The sequence below is a fragment of the Moschus berezovskii genome, chromosome 28 (assembly GCF_049115385.1).
Source record: "Moschus berezovskii isolate FMDL1 chromosome 28, NW_MosBer_1.0, whole genome shotgun sequence".
NCBI lineage: Eukaryota > Metazoa > Chordata > Mammalia > Artiodactyla > Moschidae > Moschus > Moschus berezovskii.
The window spans coordinates 1034836-1061539 of NC_142487.1; the positions used below are offsets into that span (position 1 = coordinate 1034836).

The 26704-nt window shown below is 40.4% G+C and overlaps 1 protein-coding gene across 5 annotated transcripts in view; it reads left to right on the top strand.

The window, feature by feature from the left end:
- OSBPL1A (oxysterol binding protein like 1A) overlaps positions 1-26704 on the top strand; it is a 223554-nt gene that overhangs the window by 23170 nt on the left and 173680 nt on the right. For 3 of the 5 annotated variants that reach the window (XM_055417076.2, XM_055417078.2, XM_055417077.2), the window contains exons 5-7: positions 791-865; positions 12555-12680; positions 25537-25648. In XM_055417076.2, coding sequence (XP_055273051.2) covers positions 791-865; positions 12555-12680; positions 25537-25648 — 313 coding nt within the window. The remainder of the gene's footprint in view (positions 1-790; positions 866-12554; positions 12681-25536; positions 25649-26704) is intronic. The other 2 variants (XM_055417079.2, XM_055417080.2) reach the window with 1 other exon arrangement.

Consider the following 26704-nt stretch of genomic DNA (forward strand, 5'->3'; position numbering starts at 1 on the left):
TGCTTATCACTTGATTTTTCCTTGGTAAATACACAAATTTGATTAGCTTAATTAAAATTGTCTTTTTAGTTGTTTGATTTTTACAGTATTGTCTTTTTAAAGTTGCAAAAATAGACATAGGAATTAATGAAGATACTACATTGTTTTTTTGAGCATAGTTTAAAAAAAATAGCCAAAGCACATTTTATGTATTTAAAAAATAATGTCATAATCTCTTAATGAGCACTGGGTAATTTAAGAACTCATATTTCTCAGTTCTGTGATGAATAATTTTTCACTCATACTGATATTTCTGAAATTGGATTACATTTTAAAATTGATCTGTTGACCCCAAATATGAAATCCGGGAGCCAACGTGACACCTAAACCTCCAGTTCCTCCACCATTTAATTTGTGATATCTCTTTCTTTTTTTCCCTTGGTGGAGAAAATACGCTGTTTTATTCAGAGACGGTTTTCCTTTTTCTTTTCAACGTTTGTGTTTCTAAAGTAGAGTGAAGGGCAGATAGATTTTTAAACAAAAGAAACTATTTTCTGTCTATCAAATAGATTTTTACTTTCAGGAAGCTTACTACTGAGTTGGCCAAAAAGTTTGTTTGGGTTTTTCTAAACAAACCTTTTGGCCAACCGAGTATATTAATGTGAACTGAGTTATTTTTACTAGTGACAACCAGTCACTATTAACAAGTATTTTAATTTTTAAAAACATTTAATATATTCTTAGGGAATTATTTTCACCTTTGTATATTTCTTGATATGTGGAAGATGTTTAAAGCTTTCATGTTCACTAGGCTGGTGCGGAAGTAAATGTATTAAATGACATGGGAGACACGCCACTTCATCGGGCTGCCTTTACAGGACGAAAGGTGAGAAACATTCTGTGTTCAATGTTTTCAAGTGAAATATTTGGAAAAGCAGTCGCAAATGTCTTCTCCTTTATAGTCCTAGGAATAGCAACAGGGAAAAGCCACAAAAAATGTATATATTAGCACTTTGGGTCAAAAAGACCCCAGGCTCTTAGTGATGGACAGTGAGGTCAATTACGAAGGTCATGGGGCTCCACTCCAGTGTCCCTGATAGAAGTTCTTGCAGTCTCTGCTTGTGTCCCCAGGATTGGGGAACTCTTGCACCTTCTTTATCATTTTTTTAAGCAGTTTTATTGGGGAATAATTTACACTTCCTGAAACTCACCTGCTGTAAATATACAGATCAGTGATTTTTTTTGGTGCATTTACACAATTGTGTAGACATGACCACAGTCCAGTTTTGGAACATTTCCATTTGCCACAGAGAGTTTCCTCCTGCCTGTTTCTATTCATTTCTTGTTTCTTGTCAAGCTTCAGACTACCACTGATATACTTTCTGTCTCTAGATGTTTGCTTTTTCTAGACATTTATTGTAAATGGAATCATATCAACATTTGTGTCTAACTTCTTTAGTATAATGTTAAGGTTCATCCATGGCATGCTGCTGCTGCTGCTAAATCACTTCTGTCGTGTCTGACTCTGTGTGACCCCATAGATGGCAGCCCACCAGGCTCCCCAGTCCCTGGGATTCTCCAGGCAAGAACACTGGAGTGGGTTGTCATTTCCTCCGCGTATCAGTAATTTTGTTCCTTTTTTGGGCTGAAGAACATTCTGTTGTATGCATATACCACATTTTTAAGTCTGTCTTCTGTTTATTGGACAGACTTTTCCCTCTGTATTGCCTTGACACCTTTTGTGGAAATCAGTTGATCATAAATGGGTTTATTTCTGGACTTCCGTTCTCTTTGATCTATATTCTATCCTTACACCAATAACACACTGTCTTATTACAGTAGCTTTGTAATTAAGTTTTGATATTGAGTTATGTAAGTTCTCCAACCTTTTGATCTTTTAAATTAATTTGGCTCTTCTCAGTCAAAAATTTGTTTCTATATAAATTTTAGGATTATTCAGTCAATTCTTATGATGGGATTTTGATAGAGATTGTGTTGTCTTGAACCTATAGATAAATTTGGGAAGAAATGACAGATTAAAAACACTGTCTTCCAATCCAAGGACATCAAATGCCTCTCCACTTATTTAGATCTTTAATTTCACTTAGCAATGTTTTGAAGTTTTCAATACATAGATCTTGTATTCTTTGGTTAAATTTATTCCTATGCATTTGTTTGTTTTGGTGCTATCTTAGATGGAGTTTTTCTCTTAATTTCTTTTTTGATTTCTTATTGCTGCTGTATAGAAAGACAATTTTTATGTTGTTCTTGTGTTCGTGCTGAACTTGCTTTTATTGTTAGTATGTTTTAGCAGAGCCCTTAGTATTTTCTATATACCGGATCATACCATCTGCAGATAAAGACAAATGTACTTCTTGCTCTGCAAAGCAAGATCCTTTTTCCCCCTCTTTGTTTTACTAACTAGATTCTAGTTCAGTGTTGAATACAGTGAGAGGAGAAATCTTTGCCTTGATTATTTTATCTTTGGGGAATAGCATCTAGTCTTTAACCTGTAAGAATGATGTTAGTTGTAAATTTCCCTTAGATGCCCTTCATTAGGTCAGGAAGCTTTCTTCTGTTTCTAGTTTGTTTTTTCTTTTTATCATGAAATGGCTGTCATGTCTTTTGAAATGATCATGTGGTTTTTGTTTATTACTCTGTTAATACGGTGAGCGTGTGCTTAGTTGCTCAGTTGTGTCCAGCTCTTTGTGACTCCATGAACTGTAGCACATCAGGCTCCTCTTTGGGATTATCCTGGCAAGAATACTGGAGTGGGTTGCCATTTCCTACTCTAGGGAATCTTCCAACCCAGGGATCAAACGCATGACTCCTGCTGCTCCTGCTTTGGCAGGCAGATTCTTTACCAACTGAGCTACCTGGGAAGCCCATTAATGTGGTATATTACATTAATATGGAGATGTTAAGCCAACCTTGTGTTCCTATATAAATCCCACTTGGTATTGATTAAGCCTTTGCTTAATATGTTGATTAATATGTTGCTGGATCCTGTTTTCTGATATTTTCTTAAGGATTTTTTGGGTCTGTATTCCTGAGAGATACTGCTCTGTAGTTTTCTTGTGATGTGTTCATCTGGCTTTGGTAATAGGGTAATATCAGCCTTGTAGAATGAGGTGAGAGGTGGTTTTTCCTCCTCTGCTTACTGAAATAGCTTGTGAAGGATTAGTATTTTCTTTCTTAAATATAAAATTCACCGTGAACTCATCTATGCTTAGATTTTCTGTGAGAGAAGATCTTAAATTACCAAATCAATTTCGTTTAATACAGATCTGTTCAGCCTTTGTTCTTCTTCCTGAGTCAGTTTTGGTCATTTTGTCTCTTTAGGTATTTTCCCTTTTCACCCAAGTTGTCTAATTTGTTGGTGTCAAGTTATTAATAATAGTAATTTATAAATTTCCTTGTGATTTCTTCTTTGACCCACAGGTTAAATAGAAGTATATTGTTTGCCAAATGTTTGGAGTTTTCCCAAATTTCCATTGTTAATTTCTAATTTAACTTCCATTATGATCAGATAACTTATTTTAAATTAATTTTTGAAGAATGTATTTTAAATACTTTTAAAATTTATTAGGAATTATTTTACAATATAGCATGTGATCTATCCTGGAGAATGTTCCTTGAGTGCTTGGAAAAATGTCTACTTTGAGGCAGAGGATTCTATAAATGCACGTTAGGTTAAATTACTGGTTCAGTTAAGTTCAGTTGCTCAGTCGTGTCCAACTCTTTGCTACCCAGTGAATCGCAGCACACCAGGCCTCCCTGTCCATCACTAACTCCCGGAGTTCACTCGAACTCATGTCCATCGAGTCGGTGATGCCATCCAGCCATCTCATCCTCTGTCGTCCCCTTCTCCTCCTGTCCCCAATCCTTCCCAGCGTCATGTCTTTTCCAATGAGTCAACTCTTCGCATGAAGTGGCCAAAGTATTGGAGTTTCAGCTTTAGCATCAGTCCTTCCAATGAACACCCAGGATTGATCTCCTTTAGAATGGACTGGTTGGATTTCCTTGCAGTCCAAGGGACTCTCAAGAGTCTTCTCGAGCACCACAGTTCAAAAGCATCAGTTCTTCGGTGCTCAGCTTTCTTCACAGTCCAACTGTCACATCCATACATGACCACTGGAAAAACCAGAGCGTGGACTAGATGGACCTTTGTTGGCAAAGTAATGTCTCTGCTTTTTAATATGCTGTCTAGGTTGGTCATAACTTTCCTTCCAAGGAGTAAGCATCTTATAATTTCATGGCTGCAATCATCAAGTCTGACACTGTTTCCACTGTTTACCCATCTATTTACCATGAAGTGATGGGACCGGATGCCATGATCTTAGTTTTCTGAATGTTGAGCTTTTAAGCCAACTTTTTCACTCTTCTGTTTCACTTTCATCAAGAGGCTTTTTAGTTCCTCTTCACTTTCTGCCATAAGGGTGGTATCATCTGCATATCTGAGGTTATTGATATTTCTCCCGGCAACTGTATTTTTCCCAGAAGTTCACGGTTCACGTATTGCTGAAGCTTGGCTTGGAGAATTTTTAGCATGACTTTACTAGCGTGTGAGATGAGTGCAATTGTGTGGTAGTTTGAGCATTCTTTGGCATTGCCTTTCTTTGGGATTGGAATGAAAACTGACCTTTTCCAGTCCTGTGGCCACTGCTGAGTTTTCCAAATTTGCTGGCATATTGAGTGCAGCACTTTCACAGCATCATCTTTCAGGATTTGAAATAGCTCAACTGGAATTCCATCACCTCCACTAGCTTTGTTCGTAGTGATGCTTTCTAAGGCCCACTTGACCAGGATATCTGGCTCTAGTTGAGTGATCACACCATCGTGATTATCTGGGTCGTGAAGATCTTTTTTGTACAGTTCTTCTGTGTATTCTTGCCACCTCTTCTTAATATCTTCTCTTCTGTTAGGTTCCTACCATTTCTTTCCTTTATGGAGCACATCTTTGCATGAAATGTTCCCTTAGTATCTCTAATTTTCTTGAAGAGATCTCTAGTCTTTCCAATTCTGTTTGCCTCTATTTCTTTGCATTGATCACTGTGGAAGGCTTTCTTATCTCTCCTTGCTATTCTTTGGAACTCTGCATTCAAATGCTTATATCTTTCTTTTTCTCCTTTGCTTTTTGCTTCTCTTCTTTTCACAGCTATTTGTAAGGCCTCCTCAGACAGCCATTTTGCTTTTTTGCATTTCTGTTCCATGGGGATGGTCTTGATCCCTGTCTCCTGTACAGTGTCACGAACCTCCGTCCATAGTTCATCAGGCACCTGTCTATCAGATCTAGTCCCTTAAATCTATTTTTCACTTCCACTGTATAATCATAAGGGATTTGATTTAGGTTATACCTGAATGGTCTAGTGGTTTTCCCTACTTTCTTCAATTTAAGTCTGAATTTGGCAATAAGCAGTTCATGATCTGAGCCACAGTCAGCTCCTGGTTTTATTTTTGCTGACTGTATAGAGCTTCTCCATCTTTGGCTGCAAAGAATATAATCAATCTGATTTTGGTGTTGACCATCTGGTGATGTCCATGTGTAGAGTCTTCTCTTGTACTGTTGGAAGAGGGTGTTTGCTATGACCAGTGCGTTCTCTTGGCAAAACTCTATTAGCCTTTGCCCTGCTTCATTCTGTGTTCCAAGGCCAAATTTGCCTGTTACTCCAGGTGTTTCTTGACTTCCTACTTTTGCATTCCAGTCCCCTATAATGAAAAGGACATCTTTTTTGGGTGTTAGTTCTAAAAGGTCTTGTAGGTCTTCATAGAACCGTTCAACTTCAGCTTCTTCAGCATTACTGGTTGGGGCATAGGCTTGGATTACCGTGATGGGTCATGGTGGAGAGGTCTGACAGAATGTGGCCCACTGGAGAAGGGAATGGAAAACCACTTCAGTATTCTTGCCTTGAGAACCCCATGAACAATATGAAAAGGCAAAATGATAGGATACTGAATGAGGAATTCCCCAGGTTGGTAGGTGCCCAGTATGCTACTGGAGATCAGTGGAGAAATAACTCCAGAAAGAATGAAGGGATGGAGCCAAAGCAAAAACAACAGTCAGTTGTGGATGGATCTGATGATAGAAGCACGGTCTGATGCTGTAAAGAGCATTATTGCATAGGAACCTGGAATGTTAGGTCTATGAATCAAGGCAAATTGGAAGTGGTCAAACAGGAGATGGCAAGAGTGAACGTCGACATTCTAGGAATCAGTGAACTAAAATGGACTGGAATAGGTGAATTTAACTCAGATGACCATTATATCTACTACTGTGGGCGGGAATCCCTTCAAAGAAATGGAGTAGCCATCATGGTCAACAAAGAGTCCGAAATGCAGTACTTGAAAGCAATCTGAAATTACTGGTAGGACTGTTCAAATCACTTATCTTTAACTGATTTGTTTTATCAGATACTGAGAGAGTGAGGTGTTGATGTCTGCAACTATAATTCTTTAATTGTGTATTTTTAATTTTGTCAGGTTTTGCTTCATAAATTTTGTGGCTCTGTTAGATGCATATCCAGTTACAATGGGATTATGTGGGATATGTTATATGGGATATGCATGTCTTCCTGATGTATTAAACTTTTTATCATTATTTATGTCTGTCTTTGCCTTCAGTAATATTTCTTACCATAAATTTTGTTTTATGTTAATGTAGCCACTCTAGTGCTCTTACAGTTTCTGGTTATGTCTTTTCTCCCTTCTTTTACTTTCAACATCTTTGTATCTAACATGTTTGTTGTTGGCAGGATATAACTCAGATGTGTGTTTTTATCATCTGAAAATTTCTCCTTTTTGATGTAGTGTTCAGCCTGTTGTTCAATCGCTCAGTCCTGTCCAACTCTTTGAGACTCCCATGGACTGCAACTCACCAGGCTTCCCTGTCCTTTACTATCTCCTGGAGTTTGCTCAAACTCATGTCCATTGAGTCAGTGATTCCATCCAACCATCTCATCCTCTGTTGCCTGCTTCTCTACCTGCCCTCAATCTTTCCCAGCATCAGCATCTTTTCCAGTGAGTTGGCTCTTTGCATCAGATGGCCAAAAAGTATTGGAGCTTCAGCGTCAGTCCTTGTAATGAATATTCAGGATTGATTTCTTTTAGGATTAACTGGTTTGACATCCTTGCTGTCCAAGGGACTCTTAAGAGCCTTCTCCAGCACCACAGTTTGAAAGCATCAATTCTTTGGCACTCAGCCTTCTTTATGGTCCACCTCTTACATCTGTATATGAATACTGGAAAAACCATAGCTTTGACTATATGGACCTTTGTTTGTTTAGTCTATTCATGTTTAATTATTATAACTTTGGACTTACATTTTCTATATTGTATTCATTTTCTGTATGCCTCAGGTTCTTTGTTCCTTTGTTTCTCCTTTACTGCCTGTTCTTGTTTTATACAAATATTCTTTACTGTATCATTTTATCCCTCTGGATATTAAACAGCAGCTTTATACTTTCTCTCTGCTAAATTCAACATGTGCCTATAACACCACCCTTATGGCAGAAAGCAAAGAGGAACTAAAGAGCCTCTTGATGAAAGTTAAAGAGGAGAGTGAAAAAGCTGGCTTAAAACTCAGCATTCAAAAAATGAAGATCATGGCATCTGGTCCCATCACTTCATGGCAAATAGATGGGGAAACAATGGAAACATCAAAAAATGAAGATCATGGCATCTGGTCCCATCACTTCATGGCAAATAGATGGGGAAACAATGGAAACAGTGACAGACTTTGTTTTCTTGGACTCCAGAATCACTGCAGATGGTGACTGCAGCCATGAAATTAAGACGCTTGCTCCTTGGAAGAAAACTTGTGTCAAACCTAGACAGCATATTAAAAAGCAGAGACATTACCGACAAAGGTCTGTCTAGTCAAAGCTATGGTTTTTCCAGGAGTCATGTATGGATGTAAGAGTTGGACCATAAAGAAAGCTGAGCACCAAAGAATTGATGCATTTGAACTGTGGTGTTGGAGAAGACTCTTGAGAGTCCCTTGGACTGCAAGGAGATCCAACCAGTCAATCCTAAAGGAAATCAGTCCTAAATATTCACTGGAAGGACTGACGCTGAAGCTCTAATACTCTGGCCACCTGATGCAAAGAACTGACTCATTGAAAAAGATGTTGATGCTTGGAAAGATTGAAGGCAGGAGGAGAAGGTGATGACAGAGGATGAGATGGTTGGATGGCATCACTGACTCGATGGGCGTGAGTTTGAGCAGGCTCCAGGAGTTGGTGATGGACAGGGAAGCTTGGCGAGTTGCAGTCCATGGGAGTCTCAAAGAGTTGGACAGAGAACTGAACTTAAATTCAACATATGGACCCACTGAAAGTCAGTTTCTACTGCTTTTTTTGCAGTATGGGTCATATTTCATTTTTTTGCGTATTTCACAACTTTTTACCTAAAACTGAACATTCTATATAATGTATTTTAGCAACTCTGAATTCTGATTTTTTCCCCCTTGAGGTTATTATATATTTTTTTTTATTGCCTACTCTTCATCTGTGAAATCTGGAATGTTTCTGGCCTGTTGATGTCTCTTCTCTCTCTCTTTTTAAACACACACACACACATATATATAGAGAGAGTAGTTTTCATTTTTAATATTTATTTATTTATTTGGCTGCATCAGGCCTTAGTTGCAGCATACAGGATCTTTGATTGTGGCACAGGAATTCTCTAGTTGCGGCTCACGGGTTCCGTAGTTGTGGCATGATTTTAGTTGCCTCACAGCATACGGGATCTTAGTTCCCCAGTTCAGTTCAGTCACTCAGTCATATCCAGCTCTTTGCATCCGCATGAATCACAGCACGCCAGGCCTCCATCACCAACTCCCGGAGTTCACTCAAACTCATGTCCATCGAGTTGGTGATGCCATCCAGCCAACCAGGGGTCAAATCTACATCCCCTGCATTGCAAGCAGAATTCTTAACCACTGGACCACCAGGGAAGGTCTCTGCTGATTTTTAAGAAACTGTCTTAACGTCTGAGCATGGTTTCTGTTATGTACTGGATGTCTGTGTTCCCCTGAGATAGAAATCCCAGTGTGATGGTATTAGGAGACGAGGCCTTCGGGAGGTGATTAAGTCATGATGGTAGACCTTTTGTGAAGGGGATTAGTTCTCTTACAGGAGAGACTTTAGAGGGTTCTTGTGCCCCTTCCAAATGAGGACAGAGTGAGAAGATGGACATCTGTGAACCAACAGATGGGCTTTCACCAGCCACCAGCTCTCTTTGTGCCTTCCTCTTGGTCTTCCTGGCCTCTGAAACTGTGAGAAATAAATCATATTTAAGCCATCCAGTCTGTGGTGGTTTTGTTGTAACACCTTCAGTGGACTAAATTTCCTAGGCTTCACCGCCTGCGTCTGCATGAACTAGTGCTCAGCCAGTGTTCGGGTGGAGGTTTTACCCAAATGCTCAGTCCCACGAGGCTTCTACCCTCTGCTGACAGGGTCCATGTGTGTTTGGAGAGCGCTGTCAGCGTTATCCCTTTTCTCACTTCTTCCTCTGCTTTTACTTTGTGCAGGGCCTTCTCCTAGGTCCCCTGCACTCTCAGCCAGGAGTGTGTGGGTGGCTTACCTCATCCTTCGTTGGTTCTCTCACTTCCAGGCTGCTTTGCTGTTTGCCCTGTGTGGAAGGCATAATATGGCCTTCCGGAGATGTGCTCATCCTAGTTCCTGAAGCCTGTGGGTGTGCTGGTTTACATGGCGAGGGGAAGTCAAAGCTGCAGATGGAATTGAGGTTGCTCATCAGCAGACCTTAAAATAGGAAAGTGGTTGTGGATTATCTGGTGGGCCCAGTGTAACCACAGAGGCCCTTAAAAGTGAGAGGAAAAGTAGAAGAAGGGTCAGAGGGAGAGGGAGAGGTGGCGAGGAGAGAATGGGCAGAGAGAGACAGTGATTCTGGCTTGGAAGATGAAGGAGCGGGACCAAGGAATGTGGGCAACCTCTAGAAGCTAGAAAAGTGAGGCAGTGAATTCTCTGCTAGAACTTCTGAAAGGATGGTAGCCTTGCTGATGCCTTGATTCTAGCTCGGTAAGGCCCATTTTGAACTTCTGAAATCCAGAACTGTTAAGTAATAAATTTATGATGTTTTTAGCTGCTGGATTTGTAGAAACAGACTCAGAAGGCTGATACACTTTAATGGGAAAAGAAGCCTTGTGATGTAGGTTTTTCCATTTATTTCCTCCTGAATTTGCTACTTTTACTGACAAGACCTCTTGTCCTATTGCTCCAAATCATTTCCCTCTGGCAGAGCTACTGATTTTCATTGCCAGCCCTGGCCGGCCTGGTTAGATTTCTTGGGGAATAGGGTTTGGGGCGTGACCATAGCCTGTGGCTAGGTTAAAGACTCCTGTAAATTCTAGTTCCTGTTGAGTGTGCCTCTCGATTTGTTTCTTTAATCCAGTGATCCCCAACCTTTTTGGAACCAGGGACCGGTTTAGTGGAAGACAATTTTTCAAGGACTGGGGGTGGGGAGGGGTGATTTGATGATGATTAAAGTGCATTACGTTTACCGTGCACTTTACTTCCATTATTATTTTATCACCGCCACCTCAGATCATCAGGCTTTAGATCCCAGAGTTTGGGGGCCCCTGCTTTAGTTGATGCCTTGCCCCATGAAATGAGTAGTTTTCTAATTTTGTCCAATTTTGCCCCTATTTTTCAGGATGATAATTCACTGATCTCTATGCCACCATAGCCAAAATTTACTTCACCTTTTTCCTGGTACTTTATAAAATTATTTCAATGATCTGGTAAATTAACTATGACATAGAGTGAATTTCTTATTTATTCTGATTATTAACCGTTATCTAACATACTCCATAAAGGTAGTTTTTGTAATCCCTATAATTGGAAGATTTATGTGCATATATCACAAGTTAAAATTTATTATATGGTTTTATACTTTTCATTATTATGATTAGACTTAACTGATTTTCATATAAATTATTAATCAACCCAGTAAGTGTGTGCTCAGCATGTTTGAATTAGTACATTCCACACTATTTGGTCTGTTTGTTCATACATTGATATTTGTGGACCAGATGCAGAGTCTTTAATGAATAAAAATACCCATTATACTTAAAAGGTAGTGGGTTAATTGCTATGCTTGACTCTGAGGTCAAAGGAGGGGGAAGTTTAAAAAAATGAGCTGCAGGTAGTGTAATTTTCCTGACTCATGTGAGCTGCTTGCTGTTTTCCTCACAGCCCTGCCCTTCTCATTCTTCTCTGTGCACCTAGGAAAGTCCGTGGCCATCTATTTCTACATGAACCATGTGTACCCATTCTTGAAAGTGTAGCTCAAGTGCTGTCTCCTTAAGTTCTTTCCTGACTTACCGCAATGAGCAAGAAGCTGTTATTTTCCATATTTCCTGGGAATATTATAGCATTGTCATTCACCTACATGGTATCTTAGTTGCTGTGTCTTAATTCTACCACTGCTGCTGCTGCTGCTGCTAAGTCGCTTCAGTTGTGTCCGACTCTGTGCGACCCCATAGACGGCAGCCCACCAGGCTCCCCCGTCCCTGGGATTTTCAAGGCAAGAACACTGGACTGGGTTGCCATTTCCTTCTCCAATGCGTGAAAGTGAAAAGTGAAAGTGAGGTCGCTCAGTCGTGTCCGACCCTTGGCGACCCCACGGACTGCTGCCTACCAGGCTCCTCCATCCCTGGGATTTTCCAGGCGAGAGTACTGGAGTGGCTTGCCATTGCCTTCTCTGAATTCTGCCACTAGATTGTATTCATCTTGCTCCCAAAGAATTGTATACATTGCACTTAATTTGTATCCTCCACAAGTGCCAGTCTTACTGCATAATTACCATCTGTGCAATTACCTAGATCCAATCAGTTCACTGATCTGTGCTTTCTTCTTTGCCTATTTGACTATTTCCTTGAACTTGGAACATAAGACCATGCTAAATTAGGCCTTAGTTTGATTTGAACATTAGCATACATGTGATGTTATCACTTGTGTTAGAAAATAAGATTGAGCTGAAGCTAAATGGTCGTGCCACGGACGAAACATTAAAAATTCATGTGCTCAATATCTAAGCATGATTAAATTTTGAAAAAGTTTACTTTCTAATTGTACTCATGAAAGGAATCAAATCATCCTCTTCTGATGTGTTCTTTTACCATGGAGATAGTTTAAAATATGATTGGGTGGTGATTTAATAAATAGAATGAGGTGTTGAAAAGGGATGTGGTTTGTTACAAAGCACTTTATTTATTTATTTTTTTTGGCTAAGTAAGGACTTTATTTCAAACAAAAATTAAAAATAAAAAATTAAGAGCTATCTCTCTGGGTGTGGGGAAGGGATCACGGCAAGGAATTCCCCAAGGCTAGGCTAGTACCCTCAGACGGGAGGGGCCGTGATCATTCCCTTCCTCACTTCTGGGAAGGGGGACCTCAGCAAGTGCAGGACCCTATGCCAAAGCCCACCTATCCAGGGGAACTCAGGCTGGGGCTCAGTCCCTGGGAGGGGACAGTCAGGCAGCAGCATGGCCAAAGGCCAACCACAGGATCAAGTCCTAAGTACCAAGAACCTACTCTTTTCTTCCTGGGATCCAGAATGCACAAAGAGGATGGCCTGTGGAAAGAACCTCTCGGACCCTGGTGAGGAGAAGCGAGGCCCCCGCGTCCCCCACATTTATCACTTCTGTGCTCTGGAGGGCAGTGAGTCCTGGAATCCATCAGGTGGTAATACTGATGCAGCTGGGGTGGCGGCAAGGAAGCCCCAGTCAGCACTTTAAATTCTTATCCTTTCAAATATATAAAATGCAGCTTCCAAAATTTCATAAGGAACCCGTAGGCTTTTCTTGGTCCATTAGTGACCTCAACTCTTCTTTAATAAAAATTAATATTTCAGGATTTTAAGATGTATTTAGCATTTGTTCCTTTATTTTTCAAATACAGTTCTATTTCTGCGGTTTTTACATTTTCTATAATCAGTTGAATATAGGAATACAGTAAATAAAATTAACGATTGGCTTGTAGTATGGACCTTTGTTTCCACTTACTATCTTCTACTGAAGCTGAGACTACATCAAAATCAAGGCTTCCTGTGTTCTGTGTCTCAGGTATTTTGTATCTGTCACCTGGAATCTAGAGGATACAGATAATCCTGGCATTTACATAAGCTTATCTGTCTTGTTCCCTACGATATCCTTTCCCATGCTTATACATTGAGTGTCTTCTTTGAGTCCAGCACTGTCCAGACAACTTGATGTGTATTGTTGTATTTACCACAACATGACATCCCTAAAATTTAGGTATAAACATTGCTATTTCTTGTAGATTGAGCTTCTGAGAAGGCAGACGGAGATGGAGGTTAGTGTGCAACAGGCTTATTGGAATGCTAAGGCTCACACCTGAGGAAGGAGGGGTGAGCAGAGGCTGGGGTCAAGCTGATGCTCTCACGAGGTCTGCCTCAGCTGACCATGGGGAGCTCCTGTTGCTGTAATTGGCTTTGGGGCCACAACTGAATCTTCTTCTCCCTCTTGTACTATCTGCTCTAGGTTCCCCCTCCCCTCGGCTAGCAGATCTGGTCTTTGGGGCTTACCTGGTGGTGGGGCTCAGGCCCCCAAGCCTGGAGGTCCCAATCCTTGGATACCATGCCTCCTTAGACTGGGGTTGTACACTTGTCCATTTACTGTCAAAGTTGGACAAGGAAACACCAGGAGACACTTCAGTGTATCATCTGCACATGAAATGTGGTCCTGTGTTTCTGTTGTGTATAGTCCTTTCTTCTGATGTTCAAGTTAATTACCTCTGCTAAGATGGTGACTCTTCTTGCCTCCTGGTCTTTTGACACAGGAGCCAGATGTTCAGGTCTTCTTTCTCATCTGGCACAGGAATCAGAACACTTCTGCTAGATGTGGACTATGCTGTCCCCGAACCCAAAAAACAGCCAGGCGTTGTGCTTCCTCCTTTGTTTCAGGAAGTGCAAGGTGGAAGTGCAAGTTCATCACTTTGTGGGCAGTGTCCTGACATTACCCATACCACTGAACCCCTGAGAATTTACTGATGTGAAAAGAGCCCCTGAATCATAAGAATGCCCACCCTCTATAGCACATATACCTTATTAAGACCTTCAGCATTCTCCTTCTTGCTCATCTGGTTTTATTACCAGGACATCATTGGTGAGGTGGACCAGGTGCCCAGATGGTTCTGAGGCAGAATTGTAAGTGTAAATGTATACTATTTTCTGTGTGAATGCAGTGTCTTCTATCTTTTCTTCTTAATGAGGATAGAGAGGAATATGTTTGCCAGGTCAGTTGCTGTGTACTGTGTACTTAGGTAGTGTTAACCAGCTCCAGCAAAGAAGCAGCATCTGGCAGAGTGGCTAGACTTGGGGCTGTTTGGTTGAGTTTGTGGAAGTCCACTGCCATCCTCTGCTTTCCTTCTGGTTTCACAGTGACAGAGTAGTGAGTTAAATGGAAGCATTGTAGGGACCGTCAGCCCTGCATACTCGGGTTTTTAAGGGTGACACTAATTTCTGTCATCCTCCCCAAGTGGGATATTGGCTTTTATTTATCCTGGCCGGGATATGGGGTGGAGCAGACTTAGAGCCTTCCATGTGGCTTTTTTACACTGTAGACCAAGGAAGGGATGTGAGCGTTTGCCAACAACTTAACATGTCTGCTCCAATTACACATTTAGGGACTGGGAGAGTATCCTCTGGATGTGTTTGTGGACTCAGTACATACACTCCGAAGCAGACCTGGCCCAGGTGTCTTTTGTTATCTCACTTCTCTGTGTGCCTTGTGTCTAACAGAGGGACTAGATAATGCCGAATCTCCTGCATCTTATACTTAGTAACTTGTGAAATGCTTGGGTTTTCCCATTTCCCTGGCATACAGTTACTTGAGTAAATGGTCACTGGTCCCTTTGGGGATGGTCTGAGAGATTCATGACTGAATATTTGCTTTGGGGCTGCAGAATCTTCGCTTCCAGGGTCTGGCCTCTCCTTCGATAACATAGTTCTAAGTCTGAAATTGAATCAGGTCCAGAGACTGGACAAGGTATCGTGACTTTTATTGGAGCATCTGTCTTTGGCTTCTGACCACTGTTGATTTCTTTTGATGGTACAAGTTGAGGTGTATCTGGAAGGCTCCTAGTAGCATGAACAAAACAGTGGCCCCCATTATAGGGGTCAAAATGCCAGAAATGCCATGGCAAATAACTGAAGAAGGTTTTAAATAAGCAGGCTTTCTGAGTTGAATATGGATCATACCAGATAGTTTTGTGCCCTGGGAGGGCCTGGAGATGCGTCATCTACCAAAACACTGAGAAATGGTGGGCTGAAAAGGCCCCAGCACCACTGAGAAACTGTTCCTATGTCCTCCGAGGTCCAGGACTGCCTTTAGGAAATTGAGTTGCAAGGAACTTCCCTGGTGATCCAGTGGTTAAGACTCCGTGCTTCCACTGCATGGGGCGTGGGTTCCATCCGTGGTTGGGGAAGTGCTAAAATCCTGCATGCCACCAAGAAAAAGGAAATGCCTGTGCAGATCTGCTTCACTGGTAGCAGTGGGGATAAGCTCCCAAAACAGTGGAGGCCTGGAGGTGGCACGTAAACATCAGAAATCAGGTGGCTGTAGTTGGGTTCAGAGGGTCGCTGTCGAGAGGGCTGACCTGCAGAGAGTCATGGAAATGGTTAACAGGATAAGGCATTTCAGAAGGCAGATTGCCCTGGAGTTACCAGGGCAAATGGTAGCAGATGCTGCTTTCCTCATCTTTTTTTTCCTTTTTATTCTTATTTGCTAGATTCAGAAAGTACTACTTCATGCAAATTCTTCAGTAACTTACTGTGCATTTGTTAAATGGATACTGTCCACAGACACAGGAGCTCAGTTCTCTGTTTTCTCTCCTTTCTTTTCCCCTCTTCCTACCACTTCCTCCCTCCACGCCATTTTTTTTCCTCTTCCGTTCCGTTCCGTCGCTCAGTCGTGTCCGACTCTTTGCGACCCCGTGGACTGTAGCCTACCAGGCTTCTCCGTCCATGGGATTCTCCAGGCAAGAATACTGGAGTGGGTTACCGTTTCCTTCTCCAGGGGATCTTCCCGACCCAGGGATCGAACCCGGGTCTCCCGCATTGGAGGCAGACGCTTTAACCTCTGAGCCACCAGGGAAGCCTAATTTCTGTTGAACTGTCTTCAGATTTACTGATTGTTTTCTCAACTGTGCTCTGATGTCTGCTGAGGTCATTAAAGGCATTCTTTATCTTATTTCCAGCATTTTTCTTTGACTCTTAAAAAAATTTTTTTTTTAATTTAATTCCTTGGCTGTACTGGGTCTTAGTTGCAGCATGTGAGCTCTTGAGTTGTGGTGTGTGGGATCTAGTTCCCTGATCAGGAATCGAACCCTATCCTCCTGTGTGGAAAGGAAGTCTTAACGACTGGACCCCTAGGGAAGTCTCAGTGACTCACTGTTTTTAAGGTTTCATCCCGTATTTTCCAGAGCTGTGCTCTCACAAAGCTGATCACTCTTCTGGAAAAAGGCACTGCGAAGTCCGTTTCTCTTGCTACATCCTTGGTTGCTCTTCTGGTTCCTACCTGTTTGTATTTGCTCATTTTCCTTACTTTTCGTTTTAGGTGTTCCTCTGATTTTTTAAAATCATTCTTCTCTTTCTTCTTGAATCTGTCCCCCTAAGAAACCCGTCTACACTTACTTCATTGTTTGTCCTGGGCGATTACTTGGAAATCTATCTTGACCTCATACTTCTTTCCAGGCATCCAGGTCTTCTGTCTTCTGTGTGTTTGGGCTCCTCACCGCTCAGGGATCTGGAATTTCATGTTTCTAACATGGGATATCTCTTCCTTCACACACGTTCTTTATGCATTGTTTGTATTGGTCATTGAAGTACTTGTCACTTTAAATTCTCTTTTTTACTGACTGCTTGAGAACATGCTCATTGCCTTTAACCTGGACTGCCCTGTTTCGCAGTACCTTTTCTTTTTTTTTCCAATCTCATAATTCCACCCTGTCCAGCAATGCCCTAGTCAGTATCCTAATCTCAGCTCTGATTTTCGTCAGCACTTTCTCTTTCTTGGTTCCCTTCAGTATTCATCATCCAAATGTGTTTTCCCTGACGTGTGGAGGGCCTTGTACAATGTAAGAGCTTAAGTATGTTAACTGAATAATTAATGAGTGTGGAGAGTTGGCAGACTGTGCAGAAGAGAACCACATATTCAGTTGACACAAGGAATACTTGTTAGGGAACAGTGGTTGGAGCTGAAATTTTGTGACAAAGCATCAGAGACTGCTCAGGACTATATTAGGAATTCTAGATCCTGAGGGATGAAGATTGCATCTTTTGGATCTGTACAAAAGTTAGGTCCAGTGCAGGAGATGAAAGAGATGTGGGTTCAGTTCCTGGGTAGGGAAGATCCCTTGCAGGAAGAAATGGCAACCCACTCCAGTATTCTTGGTGGAAAATGCCGTGGACAGAGGAGCCTGGCAGGCTGCAGTCCATGGGGTCGTGGAGAGTCAGACACAGCTGAGCATACACAGTGTTAGAGGGCAGGATGGTCTTTAGTTGGCATAGAGAAGCACAGTTTGGCTTCAACACTTTTCCTTAAATATAAGAATAATGCTACAGCAGACCCTTGAAGAAAGTTAAAACTTCCTCTACGCACTGAGATACTAAAAATCACTGGTGACCTCTCTGTTCGGGGTGTTTTATTCCCATCCCTGCAGTAGAATCCAACCACCAAGCTGCCTTCTTTTTTCTAATTGTGATTGAAATAAAAACCTCTTCTGATGACTTCTGCCTGAGCACCTGAGTTTCTTACCTGGAGGGCTTCTTAACCTACAAGTTTCTGGGTCTTATCCCATTTCTGTTTCAGTGGATCTGAGAGGGGCTTAAGAACTTGCACTCCTGCCAGTTTCATGGTTCGTGCAGATACTGCAGGTCTGGGGACCAACTTGGAGAACATTTGCTCTTCACAGGGTGGTCAGGTGTTCTTTGTAACTTGCAGTCTGATATCATTCCTCTGAATCCTTTCAAAGGTGTTGCTTCCCTTCCCAAACCCCCGAGATTGTATGAAGCAGCCCCAGCCCTCTGCATTGCCTTGATTCCCCCTGTTTTCACATAATTGTAGCATATTCTGTTTTCTTAAAGGTACCTGTCTATCTCTGTGCATACCATTTCTTCTGCCCATTTTCCATAGTCCAGCCCTTTGGGGATGTATATCAGTCTGGCTCCATATTCTTTTTTTTTTTTAAGTTTTAAAATTAAGTAATTAATTTGGCTGTGCTGGGTCTTAGTTGTGGTATGAGGGATCTTCGTCACAGTGTGTGATACTTAGTTGTAACCTGTGGGATCTTGTTTCCTGACCAGTGATTAAACCTGGATCCCTTGCATTGGGAGTGTAGCATTTTAGCTGCTGGACCACCAAGGAAGTAGTTTTCTTTTTTCACTTTATTTTTTTAATTGAAGGATAATTACTTTGCAAATTTTTGTGGTTTTCTGTCAACAAGAATCAGACATAGGTACACCCACGTACCCTCCTTCCCAAAGCTCCCTCCCCACCCCACCCCTCTAGATCGTCACAGAGCCCCTGTTTGAGTTTCCTGATTCATACAGCAGATTCCCATTGGCTGTCTATTTGACATATGGTAATGTAAGTTTCCATGTTACTCTCTCCATACATCTCACCCTCTCCTTCCTCTCTGTCCTCACCCGCCACCATCCCCCGTGTCATCAATAGGTCTGTTCTGTAGGTCTGTTTCTCCATTACTGAAAGTTTTACTTTTGTTTCAGGTTTGAAGGAGTCATTAACAAAAGAAACAAAAGTTGTACTTCTTTTTACTTATCCTTTAACTCATTTGAATGTGGCTACTTTCCACTTGAGGATAAAAATTGTTTTAAAGGTATGGTGGGGATTGCTTAAAAACAGTTTTCAGTTACGTGGGTGGGGACCCAGCTAATACATACAATTGGTTCTTCTTGGTTTTTGTTCTATATGCCTGGCTTCACTTAAGATGATTTACTAAGCTCTTGAAGGCATTTAGCATTAGATGTACTTTATATGTCACACTGTGTGTAAGCCCAAGTCACCTTAAGAGGCGCTGCTGCCGCCTTCTGCACGAGGAAGAGTCTGCCACCTCGTCCCTCGTCCCCCTGATTCCTGCCTACACACAAACAATTTCAGTCTTTAATAGAGGATTGTATACTTTAATTTCACAAACAATTCATTACACACAAACAATTTCAGTCTTTAATAGAGGATTGTATACTTTAATTTCAATATACAGTCATTAAGAGAAAAGAGAAATAGAGACAGTAGAGAAGAGTAACAGCACATGCATCACCAAATTGGGCCGACCAACATCCAGGCTTAAACCGCATGCTGGGGGGTCCTGAGAGACAGCAATCTGGAGTCCTAATTGGGAAGAGATCCTGAGCCGTGTTTCCACTCCATGGGTGAGACTTCAAATTGCAGTTTCCAGGCTTCCTGCTTATAATCCCGGGCCACAAACTGATATCATCATCAGTTTGCATGCAAAAATGCAGCTCTGGTTTTACTGTAACCTTTTTACAATGCTGTTTGTTTTACCTTGTGAGTTAAGATGATGCTGTTAATTCGCTGCACTCAATACACCAGCAAATTTGGAAAACTCATCAGTAGCCACAGGACTGGAAAAGGTCAGCTTTCATTCCAATCCCAAGGAAAGGCAATGCCAAAGAATGTTCAAGCTACTGCATAATTGCAGTCATCTCACACGCTAGCAAAGTAATGCTCAAAATTCTCCAAGCCAGGCTTCAACAGTCCGTGAACTGTGAAATTCCAGATGTTCAAGCTGGTTTTAGAAAAGATAGAGGAACCAGAATTGCCAACATCCATCGGATCATCGAAAAAGCAAGAGAGTTCCAGAAAACAATCTACTTCTGCTTTATTGATTATGCCAAAGTCTTTGACTTGGTGGATCACAACAAACTGGAAAATTCTTCAAGAGATGGAAATACCAGACCACCTGACCTGCCTTCTGAGAAATGTGTATGCAGGTCAAGAAGGAACAGTTAGAACTGGACATGGAACTGGTTCCAAATTGGGAAAGGAGTGTGTAAAGGCTGTATATTGTCACCCTGCTTATTTAACTTATATGCGGAGTACATCATGTGAAATGCCAGGCTGGATGAAGTCCAAGCTGGAATCAAAATTGCCGGGAGAAATATCAATAACCTCAGATTTGCAGATGACACCACCCTTATGGCAGAAAGTGAAGAGGAACTAAAAAGCCTCTTGATGAAAGTGAAAGAGGAGAGTGAAAAACTTGGCTTGAAGCTCAACATTCAGAAAACTAAGATCATGGCATCTGGTCCCATCACTTCATGGCAAATAGATGGGGAAACTGGAAACAGTGTCAGACTTTATTTTTGGGGGCTCCAAAATCACTGTGGATGCTGATTGCAGCCATGAAATTAAAAGACGCTTACTCCTTGGAAGGAAAGCTATGGCCAACCTAGACAGCATATTAAAAAGCAGAGATGTTACTTTGCTGACAAAGGTCTGTCTAGTCAAGGCTATGGTTTTTCCAGTAGTCATGTATGGGTGTGAGAGTTGGAATGGAAAGAAAGCTGAGTGCCAAGGAATTGATGCTTTTGAACTATGGTATTGGAGAGGACTCTTGAGAATCCCTTGGACTGCAAGGAGATCCAACCAGTCAATCCTAAAGGAAATCAGTCCTGAATATTCATTGGAAGGACTGATGCTGAAGCTGAAACTTCAATACTTTGGCCACCTGATATGAAGAACCTACTCATTGGAAAAGACCCTGGTGCTAGGAAAGATTGACATCAGGAGGAGAAGGGGATGACAGAGGATGAGATGGTTGGATGGCATCACCAACTCAATCGACATGAGTTTGAGCAAGCTCCAGCAGGAGTTGGTGATGGACAGAGAAGCCTGGTGTGCTGCAGTCTATGGGGTCGCAGAGTTGGACATGACAGGATTTTATTAAACCCTAGTCGGCAGGCCTCTAGGGATTCAATTCCAAGACCCCACTACCTTTCTTATTTAAAGTGCTGCCTGACTAGCTGTGCTTTGGGGAGGTACAGAACACTGGCAGTGCTCAGGAAGGTCAAAAGCAAGGTCAGAGGTCTTCTCTCCTGCTTCTGAAGCCTGAACAAGACTTCCTCCATTTTAATTTCCCTAACAGTAAGTCCACCACATTAGTTCTTTCTTGAAAATCGGGACAATTATTTACTAGAACACTGGTGCAGTTGCAGAGATCATATGAAACAATTAGATGAGCTGGATTGAGAAATAACATTTATTAACTTGAATGTGCCATGTGGTACCCAGCTTGAATAATCTCTACTCTCTTTCTATAGGCACTTGATTGTGATCTATTTCATGTATTTTACAGGTCACCCATATACAATTCAGTGATTCAGGTATGTTGACAGTCATGTGCCACCATTAAGACAAATCAGTTTTAGAACATTTGGATTACCCCAAAAAGAAATCTTGTACTTATGAGCTGTTATTCCGTTACCCCTTCTCCCCAGGCTCTGGCAACCACTAATTTACTGTCTCTCTAGATTTGCTCATTCTAGACATTTAACATTAATGGAAGCATATAACACATGATTTTCTGTGACTGGCTTCTTTTATTGAGCATAATGTTTTCAAGACTCATCCATGATTATAATGTATATCAGTATTTCATTTTTTATTGCCACATAATATTCCATTGTAAGGGCTCCCCTGGTAGCTCAGCTGGTAAAGAATCTGCCTGCAATGCCGGAGACCCTGGTTTGATTGCTGGGTCGGGAAGGTCCCCTGAAGAAGGGGCAGGCTACCCACTCCAGTATTCTTGGGCTTCCCTGGTGGCTCAGATGGTAAAGAATCCACCTTCAATGTAGGAGACCTGAGTTCGATCCCTGGGTTGGGAAGATCCCCTGGAGGAGGGCATGGCAACCCACTCCAGTATTCTTGCCTGGAGAATCTCCATGGACAGAGGAGCCCGGTGGGCTGTAGTCCAGGGGTGGCAAAGAGTCAAACATGACTGAGTGACTAAGCACAGCTTTCCATTGTATGGAACAATATTTTATTTATCCAACCTTCAGCTGATGGACATTTGGGTTGTTTCCGATTTTTGGATATTATGAGTATTCTTTGAACATTCATGTGCAAGATTTTTGTCATGAACATATATTTTCATTTCTCTTGTGTCTGTATTGAGGAGTGGAAGTGCCACACCACATGATATTTCTATGTTGAGTATTTTGCAGAGCTGCCAAACTGATTTCCAAAGCAGCTATACACTGTTTTACTTTTCCACTGGCCTTGCGTGAAGGTTTCATTTTCTCTCCATCCTCATTGCACTTGTTGTTGTCAGTCTTAATTTTAGACATCCTAACGGTTGTGAAATGGTATCTCATTTGGTTTTGATTTGCATTTCCATAACAATTTATTGAGCATCTGTTCATATACTTATTGGCCATTTTTCTTTGGAGAAATGTCTATTGAATCTATTGCCCATATATTTATTTATTTAATTTTAAAGACAAATTTGTAGAGTAGTTTCAGGCTCACAGCAAGATTGAGAGGAAGATACAGGTTTCTTATGTATATTATGCTTACATGCGTGGATCCTATTATCAACATTCCTCACCAGTGTGGTCCTTTTTCTTTTTTCCCTTAAAGCAAGTTATGACCCTACACTAACACACTGCAACCACCCAAAGTCTGTAGTTTAGGGTTCACTCTTGTTGTATGTGCAATGAGAAAAATGTAATGAAATGTGTCTATCATTACAGAGTTTTCACTGCCCTAAAAGTCCTCTGTGCTCCCCTTGTTCATCCCTCCTCCTCCTCCAACCCCTGGCAACCACTGATCTTTCTGTTGTCTCCATTGTTCTGCCTTTTCCCAAATGTCATGTGGTTGGAATCATACAGTATGTGACCTTCTCAGATTCTTTGCTTATTTTTAAAATCGATAGTTTGGTTGGCTGGTGTTGAATTTTAAGAGCTATTTACATATTCTCGATATAAATCCTAGATCAGATACATGATTTTCAAATATTTTCTCCCACTCTGGATTGCATTTTCACACTCTTGATAGTGCTGTTCATTGTAGAAAATTTTTAATTTTGACTTAGTCCAGTTTTTTTTTTTAAGCTATGTTTTTGGTGTTGTATCCAAAAAATCATTGCTAAATCTAATGTCATGTAGCTTCCTTTTATGTTTTCTTCTGAGAGTTTTTGTTTTAAGTTTTCCACCAAGTCTTTCATCCATTTTCTGTTAATTTTTGTATGTGGTGTAAAGTGTGCAGGTCCAGTTTTATTTTTTCACATGTGACTTATCCAGTTTTTCCAGCACCCTTTGTTGAAGAGACTGTCCTTTTCCCTTTGAATGGTTTTGGCACCCTTGTCAAAAATCATTTGAACACGTATGTGAGAGTTTATTTCTGGACTCTCTGTGCTCTTCCATTGGTCTGTATGTCTGTCTTTATGTCATTATAGCACTGTCTTGATTACTTTGATCAGCTTGGAGGTAAATTTTGAAATCTGGAAGTGGAAGATCTCCAACTTTGTTCTTTTTCAGTATTGTGTTGGTGATTTGGAGTTTTCAGATTCCATGTGAATTTTAAGGTGGGATTTTCTGTTTCTGGACAAAAAAACATCTTTGGGATTTGACAGGGATTGCATTGAATCTGTGGATTGCTTTGGGTGGTGTTCACATCTCAACAGTATTGTCTTCCCATTCATGATTGCTAGATGTCTTCTCAGTTATATCTTCTTTAAGTTCTTTCGGCTATATTTCGTAGTTTTAGTGTACAGATCTTTCATCTCCATGCTTAAGTTTACGTCAAAGCCTTTTATTCTTTTCTATGCCAGTTGTAAATGGAATTTTTTTTCTTAATTTCCTTTTCTGATTGTTCATTTTATCTTTGCCCATTTTTAATTGGATTATCTTTTTATTGTTGAGTTGTAAAAAGTTCTTTATATATTCTACATGTGGTTTCCTTTTCAAATATGATTTTAAATATTTTCTATCATTCTGTGTTCTACTTTCTTTACTAATATGAACTCTTTGCATGAAGACACTTCTCCCAAAATCTTTTCTTTAAAAAGATAGGAAATGCTAAGATATTTTATAAGAATTTACTAACATATTAGACTTAGCAATTTTTCTATTTGTAAAATGTGGTAGTACATTTTATAGAATAATATTTAGTGAAAAGTATGTTCATGAACACTATAATAGCCTAGAAAATGATATATTAGGCAAGTGGAATATAACTTAATTATGTCATACAAATAAAATTATATTTTTTTGAAAAATCTGAGACTTATGCATGGGAAAAATGATTAGAAAGAAACCTGCCAAAATGTTTATGGTGGTCATGGAGTGACGAGGACAATGAGTATTTTGTTTTCTTCTTTCTGTCTGTGTTTGGATGTATATTTAAGGGTTTTTTTCGGAGAAGGCAATGGCAAGCCACTCCAGTACTCTTGCCTGGAAAATCCCATGGATGGAAGAGCCTGGTAGGCTGCAGTCCGTGGGGTCGCTAAAGGTTGGACACGACTGAGCGACTTCACTTTCGCTTTCACTTTAAACTACAAAAAATTATTTTTAAAGAATGGTAAAAATTATATGGCCCAGTGGAAAAATGAAACTCATAGGAAACCATAGCATGTAATGACACGAATATCAATTCCTATGGGTATCAGTGTACTATCAGCCTAGAGGTTAGGGTGGCAACTGTGTTTCATCCTGTCTTCTTGTAGAACCAAAGAGCAAGTGTTACCACATGCCCTGCCTGAGTGCTGCACACCCTAGTGAAATTAAACATCAAATCGCTAATAGTTTCCTGTAAATCTCTTGCACTCTCATCCACCAGTACTGTCTTAAGTTATATAACTGAACCAATGATACTGGGCTGATTAGGTTCAAATTCCTAAGAGAGCTGTTAGCCACTTAGAGTAAATATGAAGGATGTAGTTTATACTCCGTTGTTGAAAATTGACTTCAGGAGGCCATTTGCTTCATTATAACCCATTCCTTTGTTAGTGTTGTATCCCATCAGTCTGCGTCACTTCAGAAAATTATGTCTTGTTTCTTATAAACATTAAAATTAATTTTTAAAAGATCTAAGTCTGCTGAAGAATTTATTCTTTTACAACAGACCTTGTAATGATGTTAAATGAATGTATTGTCTCCTCAATCTAATTTAAATTACTACTTTAAGTAATGGCTTTGTTAACACATATTTAGTGTGACTACATGAATCAATTTAGTAAAACAACCAGATAATTTACTTTAAAAATCAATTACAGTAGTTGTCTGTGTTAATTGTAGATTGGCAACTGTGTAGACAGTCATCAGTTATCAAAATTAGTTGAACTGTAGAGTATTCCATTATGATGCTTAAACTTAGTAGTCATTTAATTTAAACAGAGCTGAAGGACTTTAAAGATTCCTACATAGTCACTGTTTCTATTGTAAATATAAAGTAGTAATTAGAAATTTGAAAAAGGGCTATAGTATGATAAAGTTTTAGTTTAATAATAGCTAAAAATAATGTCTCTGCTGTTTTAGGAGTTGGTAATGCTTCTTTTAGAGCACAACGCTGATACTACTGTTGTTAATGGGAATGGACAGACAGCAAAGGAGGTCACTCATGACAAAGAAATCAGAAACATGCTTGAAGGTAAATATTACGGATCTTACTTTAGACAGCATTTATCTTCATTATAGCCATGGCCCAGGATATAAGCAGAAAATGGCTTCTGAGATGCCAAAATAGATGACACTGAGCCTGTGTTCCAAAGATAGTGTAATTTGAGAGTCATCGATTGGGTGTAAAACTGTATGAGAGCTTCCTCAGAGCTTTTGAATTCTTACTTTATATAACATTATGGCAAGTTTTAAAAATTCAGTCTCCAGCATAATTAAAAGTAAAAATTAGTGACATGAGAGAGTACAGCTGAAAGGCTGCAAAAGTGTGATAATGAAGGAATACAGAAGCACAGAACAGGGAAACTACAAGTGTGTGTTATCTGTTATCCTGAGGGCATCATTGTAACACAACAGCCACGGTAACTTCTTCCTGGATCAGCTTCATTGCTGGATGAACTTCAAAGATTCAATTACATTTAAGAATTTCTCTAAAAATAGTTTAAGACAAAAATATTTCAATGCTTACATCAGGAAGCTTTGTTTGTTAGGATTATTACCCAAATATCCAGGGCTTTGGCTGTAATTATTTTTGAGTAGTATTTCTGTAGGAGAGAAGGGAAGATTTCTTATTTACTCCCTTATGAATAAAGGTATTGAATTTTAAGTTGCAGTTTCACACACATCCTTTGTTTCTTTCCTTTGCAGTTCAGAGGAAGGCATGAAAATGTTTCATTTGAAGGGCATTGACTTATTTATTAGTAGTATAACTTTCCAGTTGGCCTTGAAACCTAAAATCTCCCTTGTTTCTCTAGTTATAAGATAATGTCTGCTTGTCAGACACCTTTTAGATCAGTATTTCTACTCGCTCTTGCATTTAAAATGAACCCTTTCATTTTTAATAAAGAAATCAACACATAACATCTTCTATAAGGCTTGGTATTATGTGATTTTGGGGGAGATTGAACATGCTAGATGTGATCCCTGCCATTTAATAAATCATGATCTGATTGGGAGGATGAGGTACTGTCTGTTTGTAATGACTGTTCTGTCATTTTGTTATGAGAACCCAGAACTGATGGTCTCCTGA